General features: G+C 33.3%; 3 protein-coding genes across 4 annotated transcripts; 2 read left to right on the forward strand and 1 right to left on the reverse strand.

Annotated features, from left to right (window-relative positions):
- LOC109716128 lies at nt 1-767 on the forward strand. Its single transcript, XM_020241443.1, has 2 exons — nt 1-309; nt 468-767. Exons 1-2 carry the CDS (start codon nt 203-205, stop codon nt 589-591), a joined length of 231 nt encoding a protein of 76 aa, XP_020097032.1. The 5' UTR covers nt 1-202; the 3' UTR covers nt 592-767.
- Nucleotides 3,632-7,529, forward strand: LOC109716297 (GDSL esterase/lipase At5g45910-like). The gene is given in 6 exon segments (XM_020241646.1): nt 3,632-4,121; nt 4,204-4,419; nt 4,528-4,676; nt 5,344-5,620; nt 7,088-7,180; nt 7,183-7,529. Coding segments are annotated over 6 exon segments (1,116 nt in total). The 5' UTR covers nt 3,632-3,865; the 3' UTR covers nt 7,308-7,529.
- Nucleotides 7,926-15,256, reverse strand: LOC109716296 (GDSL esterase/lipase At5g45910-like). Of its 2 annotated transcripts, XM_020241644.1 has the most exons (6): nt 14,902-15,256; nt 14,565-14,780; nt 13,823-13,971; nt 13,405-13,678; nt 8,355-8,540; nt 7,926-8,202 (listed from the first exon to the last, which is right to left on the reverse strand). In XM_020241644.1, exons 1-6 carry the CDS (start codon nt 15,134-15,136, stop codon nt 8,027-8,029), a joined length of 1,236 nt encoding a protein of 411 aa, XP_020097233.1. In that variant the 5' UTR covers nt 15,137-15,256; the 3' UTR covers nt 7,926-8,026. The 2 variants fall into 2 exon arrangements, with proteins under 2 accessions (XP_020097233.1, XP_020097234.1); XM_020241645.1 differs by having other exon boundaries at nt 7,937-8,540; nt 14,902-15,254.

A 15,615-nucleotide genomic window follows, 5' to 3' on the forward strand; every position in this document is an offset into this window, starting at 1 on the left:
GAGAAAAAGCGCACGAAAACAGGAAAAAACGTGTTAGTTTAGGGCAAGAAAGATCCCCAGAAGCATCCCACCCAAACCCCACCCACTCTGGACATAAAACCTCCCATCCATCCATCACCCATCATCAGTGATAGATATAAGATCCGAGAGAGAGAGAGAGAGAGAGAGAGAGAGAGAGAGAGAGATCGCAGACCCGTGGACGATGTGTTGCAGTGGCGAGTGCCGGCCCCTGGGGTGGCTTCTCGGCCTCCCCTTCGCCTTCCTCTCCCTCCTCGTCTCCCTCGTCGGCGTCATCGTCTGGATCGTCGGGTAAGTAAAATCATATAAAGCATCGTTCTTCGACAGCTTCATATATTATTATCATTATTATTATTTTTTTTGTCAGAAAAAGAGTATCTATATTATATTATTTATTATTATCTTTTATATGTATGTATGAATGTATGTATGTATGTATGTATGTATAGGTTGCTTCTATCGTGCATTTGCCCGTGTTGCTTGTGCGTGACGATATTGGTGGAGGTGGCGATCGAGCTCATCAAGGCCCCGCTCCATGTCATGGAGTGGTTCACCTCTCAGATCCCTTGTTGATAATTAATAATCCTTACTAGTAGTTCATTTATATACACTCCTTATTTTGTTTGGATTAGAGTTTTGTGTTAATTTGTATTCATATTCAACCTTGTTTGGATCACCACCTAAAGTATGTTTTCCCTCTGTTCGTTCGCCTCTCTTTTCTAGGGTTCTCAACTCAGATGATTCGATTCTTTTGTACTGTTTTTTTTTTTTTTGCTTCTTTTCCTTTTTCCTTTCTGATTGTGGGTTTGCCTGGGAATTTGGTAGGAATTGCTTGCGTGGAATAATTCCCTCTGTTTGTTCGTTTGGTGTGTTTGCTTGGGAATTTGGTATGACTACTAATACTCAAAAAACGAATACTTAATTTTGATTTTGGGTTTAACTATGATTCGAATCACAACCCAAAAATATTTTATATATATGAATGCAGAGTAAGACTTTTACAACCCGAATCCAACCTGATTACAAACAAACCTGCCAAATTAATGTAATGTAACTCTTTGTATTTAAATTCTAATCCCAACCTCTTTCCATTTATTCACTTTGATCCCCTAATCTCTTCTTCTATGTACACACCAGTTGTGTCAAACCCAATCTCAGGACCCTCAACATTGTCCTTCACTTCCATGATCATCTCAACCTTGCACACGATACTTACTGTTTCTTTTAAAATGTGCGATGTTCTCAATGTTTAGTTAGGCATGTCACCAAATTTCTCAAAATAACTAGAACATTCAATATCGGAATTGATCGAGAGCTGTTAGGCACGGCATAGTCCGTCAAAATTAACGAAAACATCTTCATGATATGGAGCTAACTGCTACCAAATATAATCGTTAAAGACCTATAATACCAAAGAAAAGAACAAAGGTAAAGATTAGAAACCAACAGTGCAGTTAATTAACCCAAGCTTCTTCATATACGTCTAGGTGCAAGATCGAGCCAAAACGGCAAAACCAGGATTAAAGCTCAGAATCAAAAAAACCCTGTTTGACGCATTTCTAGGACCTGTTTTTGTTTTTTGTTTTTTTTTTTTTTAAGTGTAAACACAAGAGGCGTTTCGTACCAAAACAAGTCTCTGATTTTTAAAAATTTGTGCGCATTTAACACACGCAACACTCCCAGTCACATGTCAGCGTGTCGATTGTATGGGGTTGTGATTGCATTATAATTTTAAAAAGTCTATACATATTCAAATTTATTATTTAATTTATGTATTTAAATTTAATTGTTATAGTTGAAATTTTATAAGAAGAGTCAATTGTAGAACAGCTAATTTAAGTGTTGATTTCGAATTGCTTATGTATTAAATAGAAATTAGAATTCTAGCCTGTAAATAATACGACCGGTTTCTTCACCTGAAAGCTTAATTTTTTGTGTTGGGTTTGAGCCTTAATTTTAACATAGTATTAGATTCGGTTCACAGCTTCTTTTTTTTCTTTTTTTTTTTCTTTTTTTTTGAGAGAGATAGATAGCACGCTACCTGCTTCATTTATTTTATTAAGAAATAAATTTAGCTGAAAATGTGAATCAATTAGGATTCGAACTTGGGACCTTGGGTACCAACCACCAAGCCCTTTGCCACTTGTTCTAAGGACGGTCGGTGGTTCACAGCTTTTTTGGTGTCCTGTTTTTTATCGTGCTTCACTTTTCGGTTCTTGCCATCCAGTTTTACCCCACTTCACCTCATCGATTCGTTAGTAATACACTTGTATATTTGGATGCAACTTCTTAACTATGAGGTTGAACACTTTTTTATTTTGATTACACCAATAGTTGATTCACTTTTTACACTTGAGTTTTGAATTTATTATAAAATTTATCAAGTTGGTATAAAATAAATGGTCAAAATATAATTATCCTAAAAATAAGGGATATGATTCTTAAATTCAAAAGCGGGTAAAACGCTATCCGCTTATTGTTTTTTTTTAGAGTTAGGTAGCACGCTGCCCGCTTCGTTTATTTTATTTACAAATAAATTTAGGATTCAAATTTGAGATCTCGTCTACCAACCACCAAACCCTTTGCCACAAACGCTACCCGCTTATTGTTAAAAGTGAACTTAGCTACGTATCTAAAACAATTAGGCCTAAAAAAAGTAAGAGAAAAAACAAATAATAATAATAATAATAATAATAGTATTATTATTATTATTATTATTATTATAATAATAGTAGAGGGTGACATCAGAATATTTGCCAATATCTCATAAGGTACTTTTGATCGTTGGTGATGACCGCCACAGTATCTGATATATGCTTTTTAAAAATTATATTGTCCCTTTCTAGATTATCGGAGTTAAAAATCTTGATTTATAAATTATTTTTATTAAAAATTTAATCAATTTTAATTTTTTTACACCGTTAACTCAAAATCACTCCATATTGGTAGTTAAAGATGTGAATTTTAAGACATTTTGATCATAAGGTGTATAATGTCAAAATATTATAAAAATCAGTATCTAAAATGTTTAAATAATCTAAATTATGTTTAACAGTAAAGATCGTTGATTCAAAAGATCTAATATCGAAAATGACTCCTAAGTTAGAAAGTGATCGTACTCATAATAATATAATATCCAAACTTTTATATATATATAATAAAGTTCGTCAAGCGGGCATAAAGTGAACAGTTAAAATCGAACGATGTCTTAAAAATGAATAATCAAATATTTTGATTTAAGATCAGAGTTATTAATCTTTATCTAGATAAAAAATAAATTTTTTTATCAAAAATTCAACCGATTCTGATTTTTTTACACCATTAAATTACTATATATTTTCAACTATACCATATTCACAACTACATCCAACTAAATAATTCCTTAGTCTGAATTAGCTAAGGACTTAATATTTAGTATCTGATGTCTCAAATTCATAATTAAATTATTTTATATTTTTAACTAAATTTATTTTTAAAAAATAAACGAAATGTATAACGTGTTATCTTTTTTTGAAAAAAAAAAAAAATCCCAAAGCATTAATTAATTGGAACTTAGCTCCCATTATTGTGCACGCCCAAATATCCATATGCCCACCGTCTTGTGCTGTTGTGCATGTGATTCTGAAGGTGCAGTTGCAACAAATAACAGTAAAAATTTAAATAACAAGAGTTTGTGGGCTCAATAAATAACTCCCCTCACCACTTAGAAAGGAAAAGTGTTCATGAGCCCATCGTGACAGGAAATGGAATAAAGAGAGTTTATATAATAGAAAAAAAAAATTTACTATAAAAAGGAGGTCCAAATTCTCTCCTTACAACTTTAGCTCAGCACTTGAGCTCAAAAAATATGGTTCTCTCTTTCCCCTCTCTTCCCACAAAATGCTCACTTTTCGTCGTCCTTCACATTTTATTCTTCAATTTTTCGTACTCTGAGCGTTACGATGCGATATTCAGCTTCGGGGATTCTCTCTCCGACGCCGGTAACCTCCTCACTAAGGGTGTCCCTCCCGAACTCACCACCGCCCGCCGACCCTATGGCATGACCTTCTTCGGGCGCCCAACTGGTCGCTGCTCTGACGGCCGTCTAATCATCGACTTTCTAGGTATATGTTAAAGCTCATTATCGTACAATAAATAGCATAAGGAATCTCATTCACGGGTACGTACTTGTTTATGTTTATATAGCTGAGGAATTCGGGTTGCCACTGCCACCACCATCGCAAGCTCGCGGGCAAAACTTCCGTAAGGGAGCGAATTTCGCCGTGACGGGCGCCACCGCGCTTGACAACGACTTCTTCAAGGCGAGGGGCCTCGATGGTAAGATATGGAACAGCGGATCGTTGAGCACCGAGCTCCAGTGGTTCGAGTCGGTGAAGCCGTCTCTTTGCAGCACACAAAAAGGTACAGTCATGTATCATTCATAACTGTCTAGTACAATTGGTTGATATATTGTTGTTGAAAGTTACTTCTCTTAAACTTAGAGAGGTACGTATATGAATTTGAATGTAGATTGTAAGGACTATTTTGGTAAGTCTCTCTTCATGGTCGGAGAATTCGGAGGGAATGATTACAATGCGGCGATATTCTCTGGCCGACGGATGACTGAGGTGATGAGCTACGTGCCGCAGGTTGTCGACGCCATTTTGAAGGGTGTTGAGGTATGTGCGAAGTAAAAGAATGTACCTTAAGTACTGCAGCGTTTAAGTGTTTGATTGACTTAGCTTCTGCTACTATTTCTTTTATTACTAGCGAATAAGAAACGTAGCATTTTACAAATAAAAAGAAAATTTATTACTTAGTCGCTTGTTAATGAGTCAAAATGGACTTTTGGACTGCCAAGTGTGTACGTACGTACATGCTGAAACTCTTAATGGAGTCTTTATTTTGAGCTTCACTGAGAAGCTATATCAGTTAGTAACTAGATTTTCATAAGAATCACTAATAGCTTTTTCAAATAGCTTTATATATGGCCCTATTTTCTCCTGTCGTAGGGTAACGTTATGCGAGTAAGTACTCTCTGATTATGTTATTAGAAGGTACATGTATTATATTGAAATTTCCCAAACAACTTCTCTTTGCATATATATATATATGCCTTTGAGGCTCATCATTTCATTCATGCTTCCCGCTGCAGCAGAAGCTTTAGACTATTGCTGCTAAAAGTAAAATCAGAATCAAAGCTAAATAAATCACTTACATATACATATTTATAATTAATGAATGCAACAATAGATAGCAACTTTAAACTATAAACGAAGATTATAGTACCACTAAATTCGTTTCATTTAAACACGATTTTTTTTTTCTTTCAACTTGTACACACAGAGATTGATCAACCATGGAGCTAAGGATTTGGTGGTCCCAGGGGTTTTACCCATAGGATGCTTCCCTTTATACCTAACACTATACAATACAAGCAACAAAGGGGACTACAACCCTAGGACAGGGTGTTTAAAGAGGTTCAACACTTTATCTTTTCACCACAACATGGTGCTTCGCATAGAAGTAGAGAAGCTACAAAGGAAATACCCAGGAACGAGGATAATATATGGGGACTATTTTACACCCACCATGCAATTTGTGCTCACTCCTAAAAGATTCGGTCGGTGAGCTATCCTTTTTGCTTTTGCTTTACATGCTTGCATGAATTAATTAAACAAATATAGCGTTACTAGTGATCAATTGCGGTTTAAAAAGATTGCACGCATGCATGTGTGTGGGGATTTACATAACGACACAATTATGCATTAAATTATTATAAGATTAATTTGTTAATTACTACATATGTACCAAGTCCAATGGTTATTATATATATTTATGTGTCTCTTTACTTTTGATTTTAATAGGTTGTCTGAAATTAATTATAATTTTCTTAGTACTCACTTTACTTTTACCTTCTTAAATGTATATTTAGTTACTATTGTATATCAAAAGAAAAAAACAATTATTCAGGGAAAAAGAGTCGAGCTATGATGTTGTTAGTGGCACTAAACAGTTTGTACTATTGGCTCTTTTGTGAGGCATCTGATATGACGATCAACACTATCAAATATGGTCATTTGAATATTATAGAAATTAAATTTTATAATTTTTGAAAATTATTTTCTTAGCTATCAACTCATCTATAAACAGTCAAAATTAACATAAAAAAAAATGAAATTCACTATCTAGAAAATTCAAATGCTTTAAATCATATTTAAAGATGTTAATCTTTGAAACAAACGCCTTAACATTAGAAAAAAGGACTTAATAGCACCCAAGAATCAATACTATTAATAGTATTAATTCCAGCCCGGCTCTATATATAATTATATATTAGGCACGTAAAACTTTATATTCAAAACCATAATTTTACCCTACAAAAGAAAAATCAAACCAACATAATTATATCAAAAATCCAAAAAACTAAATTAAATATTTTGGAGAGTGTCAATCGATGGAAACTCAACAATATATATTTTTCAGATAATTAGATTAGTCATTAATTTGGAAATTTCTCTAATTAATTACTCTCATGATGCAATACTATTCTATAAATTTTTTATATAAATAAATGAAGTGTCACAATTTTAAGTCCCCTCATAAATTGTGGATAAGATATAGCATGCATGCGAATAATGTAGAACATGTGATCTTCCTCTGTGACCAATTCACTCCGGAAATTGCAAAAATTTGTTGCTTGTACACATTTTTCCCAATAAGACACTGTGAACACTAAATTCACGTGTCACACTGGCATGTGTCGTTCAACAAACTAGATAAAAAAATTTATCACAAACTAGACCACCTCATCACTAAAATTATTATCTATCTATTTTCAAATTGATGCTTATAAAATTCTTGTATAAATTATCCAATTATAAATTTCTCAACTATATCTAATATAGTACTTTTGTAAGGTACTATGAAATTACACTTCTCTTTTTGTCTACAATATTGGCTTATATATATGCTGACATGACAGTTTCTTATAAGCTTTTTTTGAACTTCTATAATAATTATATATGTAATTAATGTACTACAGGATGTGTTGTGAGTGAATATATTTTTATTTTATTTTGTATTACAGGATTTAGCGACGGGGCTTTGAAAGCGTGCTGTGGCGCCGGAGGACAAGGTTCGTACAACTTCAACTTTGACATCAAGTGCGGCGAGCGCGGGCTACGGCTTGTCCGAACCCCTCGACGCATGTGAGTTGGGACGGGATCCACTTAACCGAAGCGGCTTATCGTTCCATAGCCAAAGGGTGGCTCAACGGTCCCTACGCAGACCCGCCCATTCTCAGGTAGAGACCACGAAAACAGAAAATTCAAAAATTGCATGTGACGCACGATTGATTAGAAATAGAATCATGCTGGGCGTGTAACATAGAGATTGTTTTGCCCCGAGGACTCCATCAGAATATAGAGATTGTTTTGCGGGAATTGTTATTATTTCTTTTTGTAATACTCTAAATTCCGTCTCAATGAATTTGAGCACTTTGTAATAGATGATTCATTTATCACTGTCAATTTGGAGTTCAGCTAGCTTGGGTTGGGTCCAACTTGAGTAATGGGTTGTGTTGGACCCAACCAGCCCGATATGAAGCGAATTCCGATCGAAGCTGAGCCCAATCCAATCTGAGCCATCGCAAGCTAACGCCGACGGGCCTGTTCAGCCCATAGTGCTGTTACCGAAGTGCTGTATCCTTAGCAGATTCAATCTACAACAAGATTAAGAAGCTTTGTATTGAAATTTTATTCGAATCGTATTTCTACTCTCTGCTAAAAGTAGAAACAAAAGCGACGCCAAATACGCCCATATCCAGAACCAATGTCAAATGGTGCGAGTTAGGAAATTTAGTCCGGCCGGCCCGGACCGGCCCGAAACATAACGAGCTCTCAAATCAATCACAAGATAATATAATATACAAGGAGGATAAAACCATCCAATTGCCCATGCATTACTTATTAAATAGGAAAAATCAGAGTAACCAACAGGGACAATTTGCTCAAATACACTTAAAATTTCAGGGAATTACAAGCGCGACGACGCCGATACAAACAAATACGAGTTTCAAAATTACAGAAACTCGGACCACACTTGAGAACTGATACAAACTTGCTGGGTTATACTTATGCCAACTATAATCACACTTGCTGGGGTCATCTACGGTGCACAACTGGTCATTCCTGGTAAACAAATCTGCAGAAATTTATTCTCACTCTTTTCAGCTTATCATTATATCCAATAATGCTAAGAACATGTAAATATGTATGTTACACCTTCATGGAATATTAGTACGTAATGGGTGCAAATTTGGTCTTAATGGAGAATTGCAGGATTGCTGTAGGGACCTTTGAGCCACCCGTTGGCTATGGACTGATACGCGGTTTCGGTTAAGTGGATTCCGTCCCAGCTCAGGTAGTCCTGGGGGTCGGGGCAGGCGCTGGCCCCCGACATGCCGCACCGCGCGTCGTTGTTGTAGTTGTACGAACTCTGACCGCTCGCGCCGCAGCACACCTTTAGGCTATATGTGAGTCCTGTAAATTGTTGGGATCAAGTCACGGTGGTTTAGTGATCTCAGTTTCAAATTTCCCGCTAAGGATTTAGGGTTGTCATGTTATTGCATATTCTTCCGGGAAATGTGACATTTTCTCATCCTTAATTTACATGTTCCTTTGTGTGCGTGATTTTGTTTATGTTAACTTTTAACTAATTTCTATTGGATTCATTATTTAGGTAATTACGTGTGGTTTTTTTTTTTTTTTCGTATGTGTATTTGAGATGGAAAAGGGTTTTGGCGCCTAATACTTTTTTAAGTTTTAAAAAATTGTAAGCATTTGCAAACAAGACCCTAAAGTTTTTATTTTTATTTCTTTCCCAGAATATATAAAAGTAGAAAAAATAAAGTTTTTTTTGTAAATGTGGCTTAAGTGGAAGAAGTCACTTTTACAAAAGTGACACTTTGTAAAAGTACTTTTCAATTCGATTATTTGATTGGTTATAAAATGAAATATGAAAAATTATAATTATATAATTTTGATTCTTTAATTATATATAAACAAACGACTTACACTGGTAATTTAAATTAAAATTTAAAATTAAATTTATATTTAGAATTTAAATTTAAGTTTTAAATTTTAATTAAAACTTAAATTTGTGTTGAATTTATAATTAAAATTTAAGACATAAATTAAATTTACAATTTGAATTCATAATTTGAATTTATAATTTGAATCCTGTTTTAATTTACTCATTCATCTTAAATTCTGAATTCAAATATGAATTCACAATTAAATTTAAATTAAAATTTAAGTTTAAATCACAATTCAAACTAAATATTTGAATTCATAATTCAAATTCAAAGTTCAAACTGAAACTCATTATTGAAATTAAATCTAAATAGAGAGCTTAAATTTGAATTTAAATTTCAACTTTAAATTTTAAATTTTAAATTTTAAATTTCAGTTTCAATCAATAATTTGAATTTATAGTTGAACAATTTAAATTCAAAGTTTCAAATTGAAGTTCTTAGCTAAAAATACTGATTAAAATTAAAATTAAAATTTAAATACTATAATTCAAATTTAAGTAAAAATTTAAATTTAAATATAAATTCACATATTTGAATTTAAAATTTTTATGCTTAATTTGAATTTAAAGATAAAATTCAGAATGTAAAACTAAATTCATATTTTTAATTCAAATTTAAAATAAAATTCAACTTTAAAAGTAAAATTCAAATATTAAAGTTGAAACCAAATATAACTTCTTAGCTAAGTTCTCTATTTTCGTTGAATTCAAAATTTTTTTAGCCGAAGTCAAAAAAAGTGAGCCTTAGTTATAAGTTATAATTCATTTTATCAACTCACTTTTGTAAAATGACTTTCGTATTCACTTACGTAAACCAAACAATCAATAAGATGTCATTTTCTAAAAATATTATTTTTGGTGCTCCACTTTCGGCCAATCAAATATATTCTTAAACAACGTATATATAACTATCGCACTTTTTACTCATCCAACCAAATAAAATATATACTAGTGCTATTGTCGTATTTTTAATTGTATATATCTTTATTTACAACGTATTTAAATTCTTAGTTAGGCTTCATATTAATGTTTGTAAGATGACAAGTGGATCTTAGGTAGGCTTCACACATCATCTTTCTACCTAACTAGTACATAAGAAAAAGTTAAATTACCGTAGTGTCCCTATTTTGGAATGTGACACCTACAACATAACCATTTTGTCCGCTTAAAAGCAAATTTTAATAACGTTTTACAAATAAATCCTCCAATATTTTACGCATTATATGTACACGAAATATATAAAAATTTATAAAATATGGTGTACATAGTTATCATAACAGTTAGATATTTACACATTTATATAACAACACGTAAATTAAACAAAGCAAAATTTTACTTTCACGTGATTCACATTATTTATACATATATTAAATTCAAAATCTGTATGAATATTTTTGTAAACAAAGCGTTGGTCGTCCACTTGTACTTAGTACATAATTGTGTACTTTACTCTCTTAATCATCCCACTTAAATCTCTCATTTTTTGAGGTGTAGTTCCACTTCTACATTACTTTTCTATTTTCATATGCCAAATGTGCGAAGTGCATGTATTTTTATTCCTCTTTGGATAAGTTAAAATTAAAGAATCAGTATATTCTAGAGAGGATATTATTGTACTTCAAATTCCCACATCATATCTTTTCCTCCCTAATCAAGAAACAATTATGTGCAAACAAACAAATTAAATAAAAACCAAGCAACTTTTACTGGTTGATGTGAAGAATCTTCTAATGCAGAGAATCATCCAAATTGATGTAGATAAATAATAATAAAATAATAACATATGCTATCTTTTCCTCCATAATGGAGGTAGGAGTATAAGTGGAGGTCAATTACTTAAGATCTAGGGCATTCTACATTCTAGTGTGAGAAAGGGACTAATAAATTACCCAATTATAATTAATGTTTTGCCTTGTTGTAGACCACAAAAAGCAAAGAAAAAAAGTAAAAAAAATACACTGAGAATAGGCCATTTTAAAATAGACCCCTCCACTTTATTTTGTTTATTGAATATATATAAATATAAGCAGTGGTTAATATTTAAGCCCTAGGGTAATCTACAATCTAATGAGAGAAAGGGACTCATAGATTGTCTAATTATAATGTTTTGCCTTGTTGTAGTCTTGTAAACGACAAAAAGGGGAGGGGAGAAAAAGAAAGGTAAAGTAAAAAATATTGAGACCAAGATCAGCTGTGTACGCCATTTGAAATGGAGCACTAGGCTTTTATTTTTGTTATTCATAATTTTTTAACTTCTATTTATTTAATTATAATTATGATAGGATTTATTCGAATTAGTTGCTAATTGTTTCATTTTTTTTTACTAAAAAGTAATTAAAACTGATGAAATCACTGATAGATTTAGTAAAATTTATAGTATAATTGACTAAAATTACTTAATTCAAAGAATCAAAAGTTCAAAAGTGCCTTAGTAAAGTTGAGGGGGGTTTTCCATACTTTTTTACCCCAAAAAATTATAAAGAAATGTATCAATTTCTTACTTTCTACCTGGTAGCTAGGGCACACCAATTTATTGTTCAGAGAAATATGCCACCTCAACCTAACAAATACATTGATTGATGTAATTCATTTAATAAGAGGGGGGCATATTTGTCAAAGCATGGGAATAATCTCCAAAAACATCAATTAATGGATGTGTGATTAGGACATGAATTTGACATATTTATTTAGTAGGTATTAGATTAAAGCTTCTTTATATAATAAGAGTCTCCAAAGTTCCTAAATGAGTTTCTTTTTATCTTTTTTATACAGTAAGAGTTTTGTGCAGATTATTCGTGATTATTTTCTCCTTTTCTTTTTATTTTTTTAGTAGAATGATCTATCCCTGTGTTGGTACGTGCATGAATCTATGAATGCCTTTAAAGAGGACCACTTTTAATGCTACAGTTGAGAAATTGATGCAATTTATTATTATTTTTTTGTTTTGGGCATTAAATTGAAATAGGTAATATTTATTTTGGCATGGACAAAAAATTAGGGGACCCTAACTATTTAATGCCCGTTAATTTAGCTAGACCAGCGTTTGTGTTAGATCTTGGGCACAAATTAATCATAGCTCACCTAACCCATGTGGTGTAAGGCCCATTCATACTCCTATTAAATTCAAAAACAAGTTAACACACTAGCATCCAATATATGAACCGTGGTTTGTAGAAATTCGGTCGTTTTTTATTTAAATTAGACACCTAATTAATCAATAAATTAACCTTGTATATATATTTCTTATTCTCCATGTTGTCATGTTGATGATGTGATTTTTTAATTAACCTATGCATTTTGTGGCTCCAATTATTCACCTAGTCATCAATATATATCAAAATATTATACCATAATAAATATATTATATCCTTTGATAATTCCCTAGTGATATGGACGTATCATGGTCCCCTATTATCCATTTCTTGACCCACTTGGTTAGTACAAAGCATCCAATTTGCTAACTACTCCTTAGACTAGCCCTACAAATCATTGCTCGCACTTGGTGCATCCATGTATATGATGCACCACACTCAATATGTTGTGAACACTATAAAATTATATTTAATACAATTTGATATAATTTTCAATATCTAAAGAGTTTGTATATAAAAGGCTGAATTACACTTTTAGTCCTCAAATTATAAAGTAGATGGCACTTTGATCCACAAACTATAATTTGTTATAATTTCTAGCTCGTATTTTTTGAATCATTATAATTAAGTTTCACAGTCCAATTTAGTTTATTGATTGTTGATTCTTTATTAATATGATAACGAAGTGACATGTTAATTAGAATTACTTTAAAAATTAACCCCAACACTACCATATCATTATTCATTTAACTTAATTAGCACGTAGTACCGGATTATAATAATTCAAAAAAATTGAGACAAAAATTATAATAAATTAAAATTTAAAAATCTAAGTTTCACCCACCTCAAAGTTTTGAGGATTAAAGGTGTAATTTAGCCAACATAAAAAAAGATTCTAATAGTTGAATTAATGACCGTTACTTAAACTTTAATATTTGTGCACGTATTATGGTGCGCCCTGCATCGGGTGCATGCAATAATTTTTCCTAGTTCTTTCGGACCCAAGTCCGCGTCCACGTCACCACGTCTTGCCACGTCACGAGGCGGCTGCGCCCCGACAAACGCAATTCCGTCACGGAATAATCTTTTCCCGAATTTTATATAGAAAAGAAATATATAAAATAAGTTATCCACACAATAATAATATATATAATATAATAAGTTAAAAAAGCAGGAACAAATCAATTAGATTCTATATATAAAAAAAAGTAAAACTTACCGAAGCTTTGAGGGCTCTGCACCATTTGATACACCTGATCGTAATAATCTCCGTACATAATCCTCGTTGAAGAGTATTTGCTTTGAAGCTTTGATAGTGCTTGTTTGAGCAGTTTATTATGATAGGAGGATAAATCATTGAACTTTTTTAAGCAACCAATTTGATCGTAATCGCCTTGGTTAGAGCTTTGAAAAATTGTTAAGTAGATAGGAAAACACCCTATGGGTAGAACCCCGGGCACGACGATATCCACCGCACCTAATCCGATCAATTTCTGTAACAAAAAAGAACACAAAACTTAGAGCTTAATTCTACAGAAGTGTTGTATCAATAGAACTTTTTGTACATAATTGTTTATTGCGTAATGCTACTAATTGTTAAGCAGACACTATGCTCGATCAGATTAACATTTACGTACCTCTACACCGTTGTATATATACTGGACTACTTGAGGTGTGTAGGTGCTCGTCTTGTCGGGGCTCCAGCCGGCAAACAAGGCGGCGTTATAATCGTTTCCGCCGAGTTCTCCGACTACGAACAAGGATTTACTCAAATAGTCCTGGCAGTCTACATCAGAATAGGCCTCAATAATTTTGGAAAAGTTGGAAAATAAAACCATCAGCAAAGAAATTTTCTAATCTTTGTCATATGTTGTATTTGTAAACTAATATTTAATTTCACATGTACTTGCGAATCTTGTTTTATTACTTCTCAGTGAAACATTTTTCCAAGGGTACGGACTAGTACTCAACTAAGGGGTATTTTCGTAGATAATCTACTTCTGAGGGGTTTATATTTGCAAATAAATTATTTCCCATTTGAAATATTTTGACCCCATAGCATTTAATATGCAATAATATGCAAATAACTGATTTTGTAGGGATATATATGTCAAAGGCAACTTGTTCTTGCAAACAAGTGGCCAATAGACGTTTTTTTTTGTCCCCTGTTTTTTTTTGAAAAATAGATTCAAACCCGAGACTTAATTCGTTATTACGTACGTACCCTAATTTTTGTACGAACCAAGAACATCTACTAAAAGCTAAACTCCTTTAAAAAAGAATGATGCATCATGTTGTGATCACACACACCTTAACACTCAAAAACAAAAAGAAAGGAAAAGGAAATTAAAGGAAAAGGGAAAACAAAAACCAACACACCTTGTGAGCTGGTGCAAAAAGTGGGCATTAGTTGCTGGAACCACTGAATCTGCGTGTCGAAGGGTCCATTATTCCATATCTTGCTTCCGAGCCCGATCGACTGGAGGAACGAAGAATCCGACGCGGTGGCGCCGATAATCGCCATGTTCGCGCCCTTACCGAAGTCTGATCCGCTCGCCTTCGACGGCGGCAGCAGCGGCAGACTGAACGCCTCCGCTGCGTGATAGAAAAATGAAAGATACATATAATTAAGAAACTGCTTAGCATATAAACCTAATGATACGCATGTGTATGTTTGTGTGTGTATATATATAAATATATATGTATATGTATATACCGAGAAAATCTATGACGAGGCGACCGTTGGAGCTGCGACACGTCGGCTTGCCGAAGAAGGTCTCGCCGTAAGGCGGCTGCGCCATGGTGATCGACGACGGGTTCCCGTTGACGCACAGGTTGCCCGTGTCGGACATCGAGTCCCCGAAGCTAAAGATCGCATTGTAACTCTGCGAGTAGGCGAATTCGAAGTAGTACCAAAATAGAAAAAGTACGAGTATTATTGGGATCTTCATGTTCGCGATATATTGTAGCTAAATAATTGCTAAACTACGTTGTTAATGAGATGAAGAGCGATCGAGGGAAGAGGCGAAGGGTGTGTGGATAAATATAGGGGTACAAATCGGTTGGCAAGTCCTTTTTGTGATATGTGATTACTCCTCTCTTTTGTCACCTTCATCTTTATAGACCACTCCTTTAGTTAATCAATTTTTTTTTTCATTTTTATCGTTTTCGTTTCTCCTAATTAATTATTAATAATTACTATGGTGGAGTTTATGACCTGGGTGGGATACAAACCGTTGTATCCGTGAATTGATTAGTGGTTTTTGGCTAAGGATTGGGTGTTTGTAACCACATGGGAAACAGCTCTGAAAACGCGTGAGTGGATCTAACAGGGTCACGTTGCGCCTTCTTGGAAATAATGTTTATATTTATTTATAAAATGAAAAGAAGAGAAAGCAATGTTGAAGCTGCTGAGAGAAAGAGAAAGACG

Source organism: Ananas comosus, linkage group 10, assembly GCF_001540865.1.
Source record: "Ananas comosus cultivar F153 linkage group 10, ASM154086v1, whole genome shotgun sequence".
Taxonomy (NCBI): Eukaryota; Viridiplantae; Streptophyta; class Magnoliopsida; order Poales; family Bromeliaceae; genus Ananas; species Ananas comosus.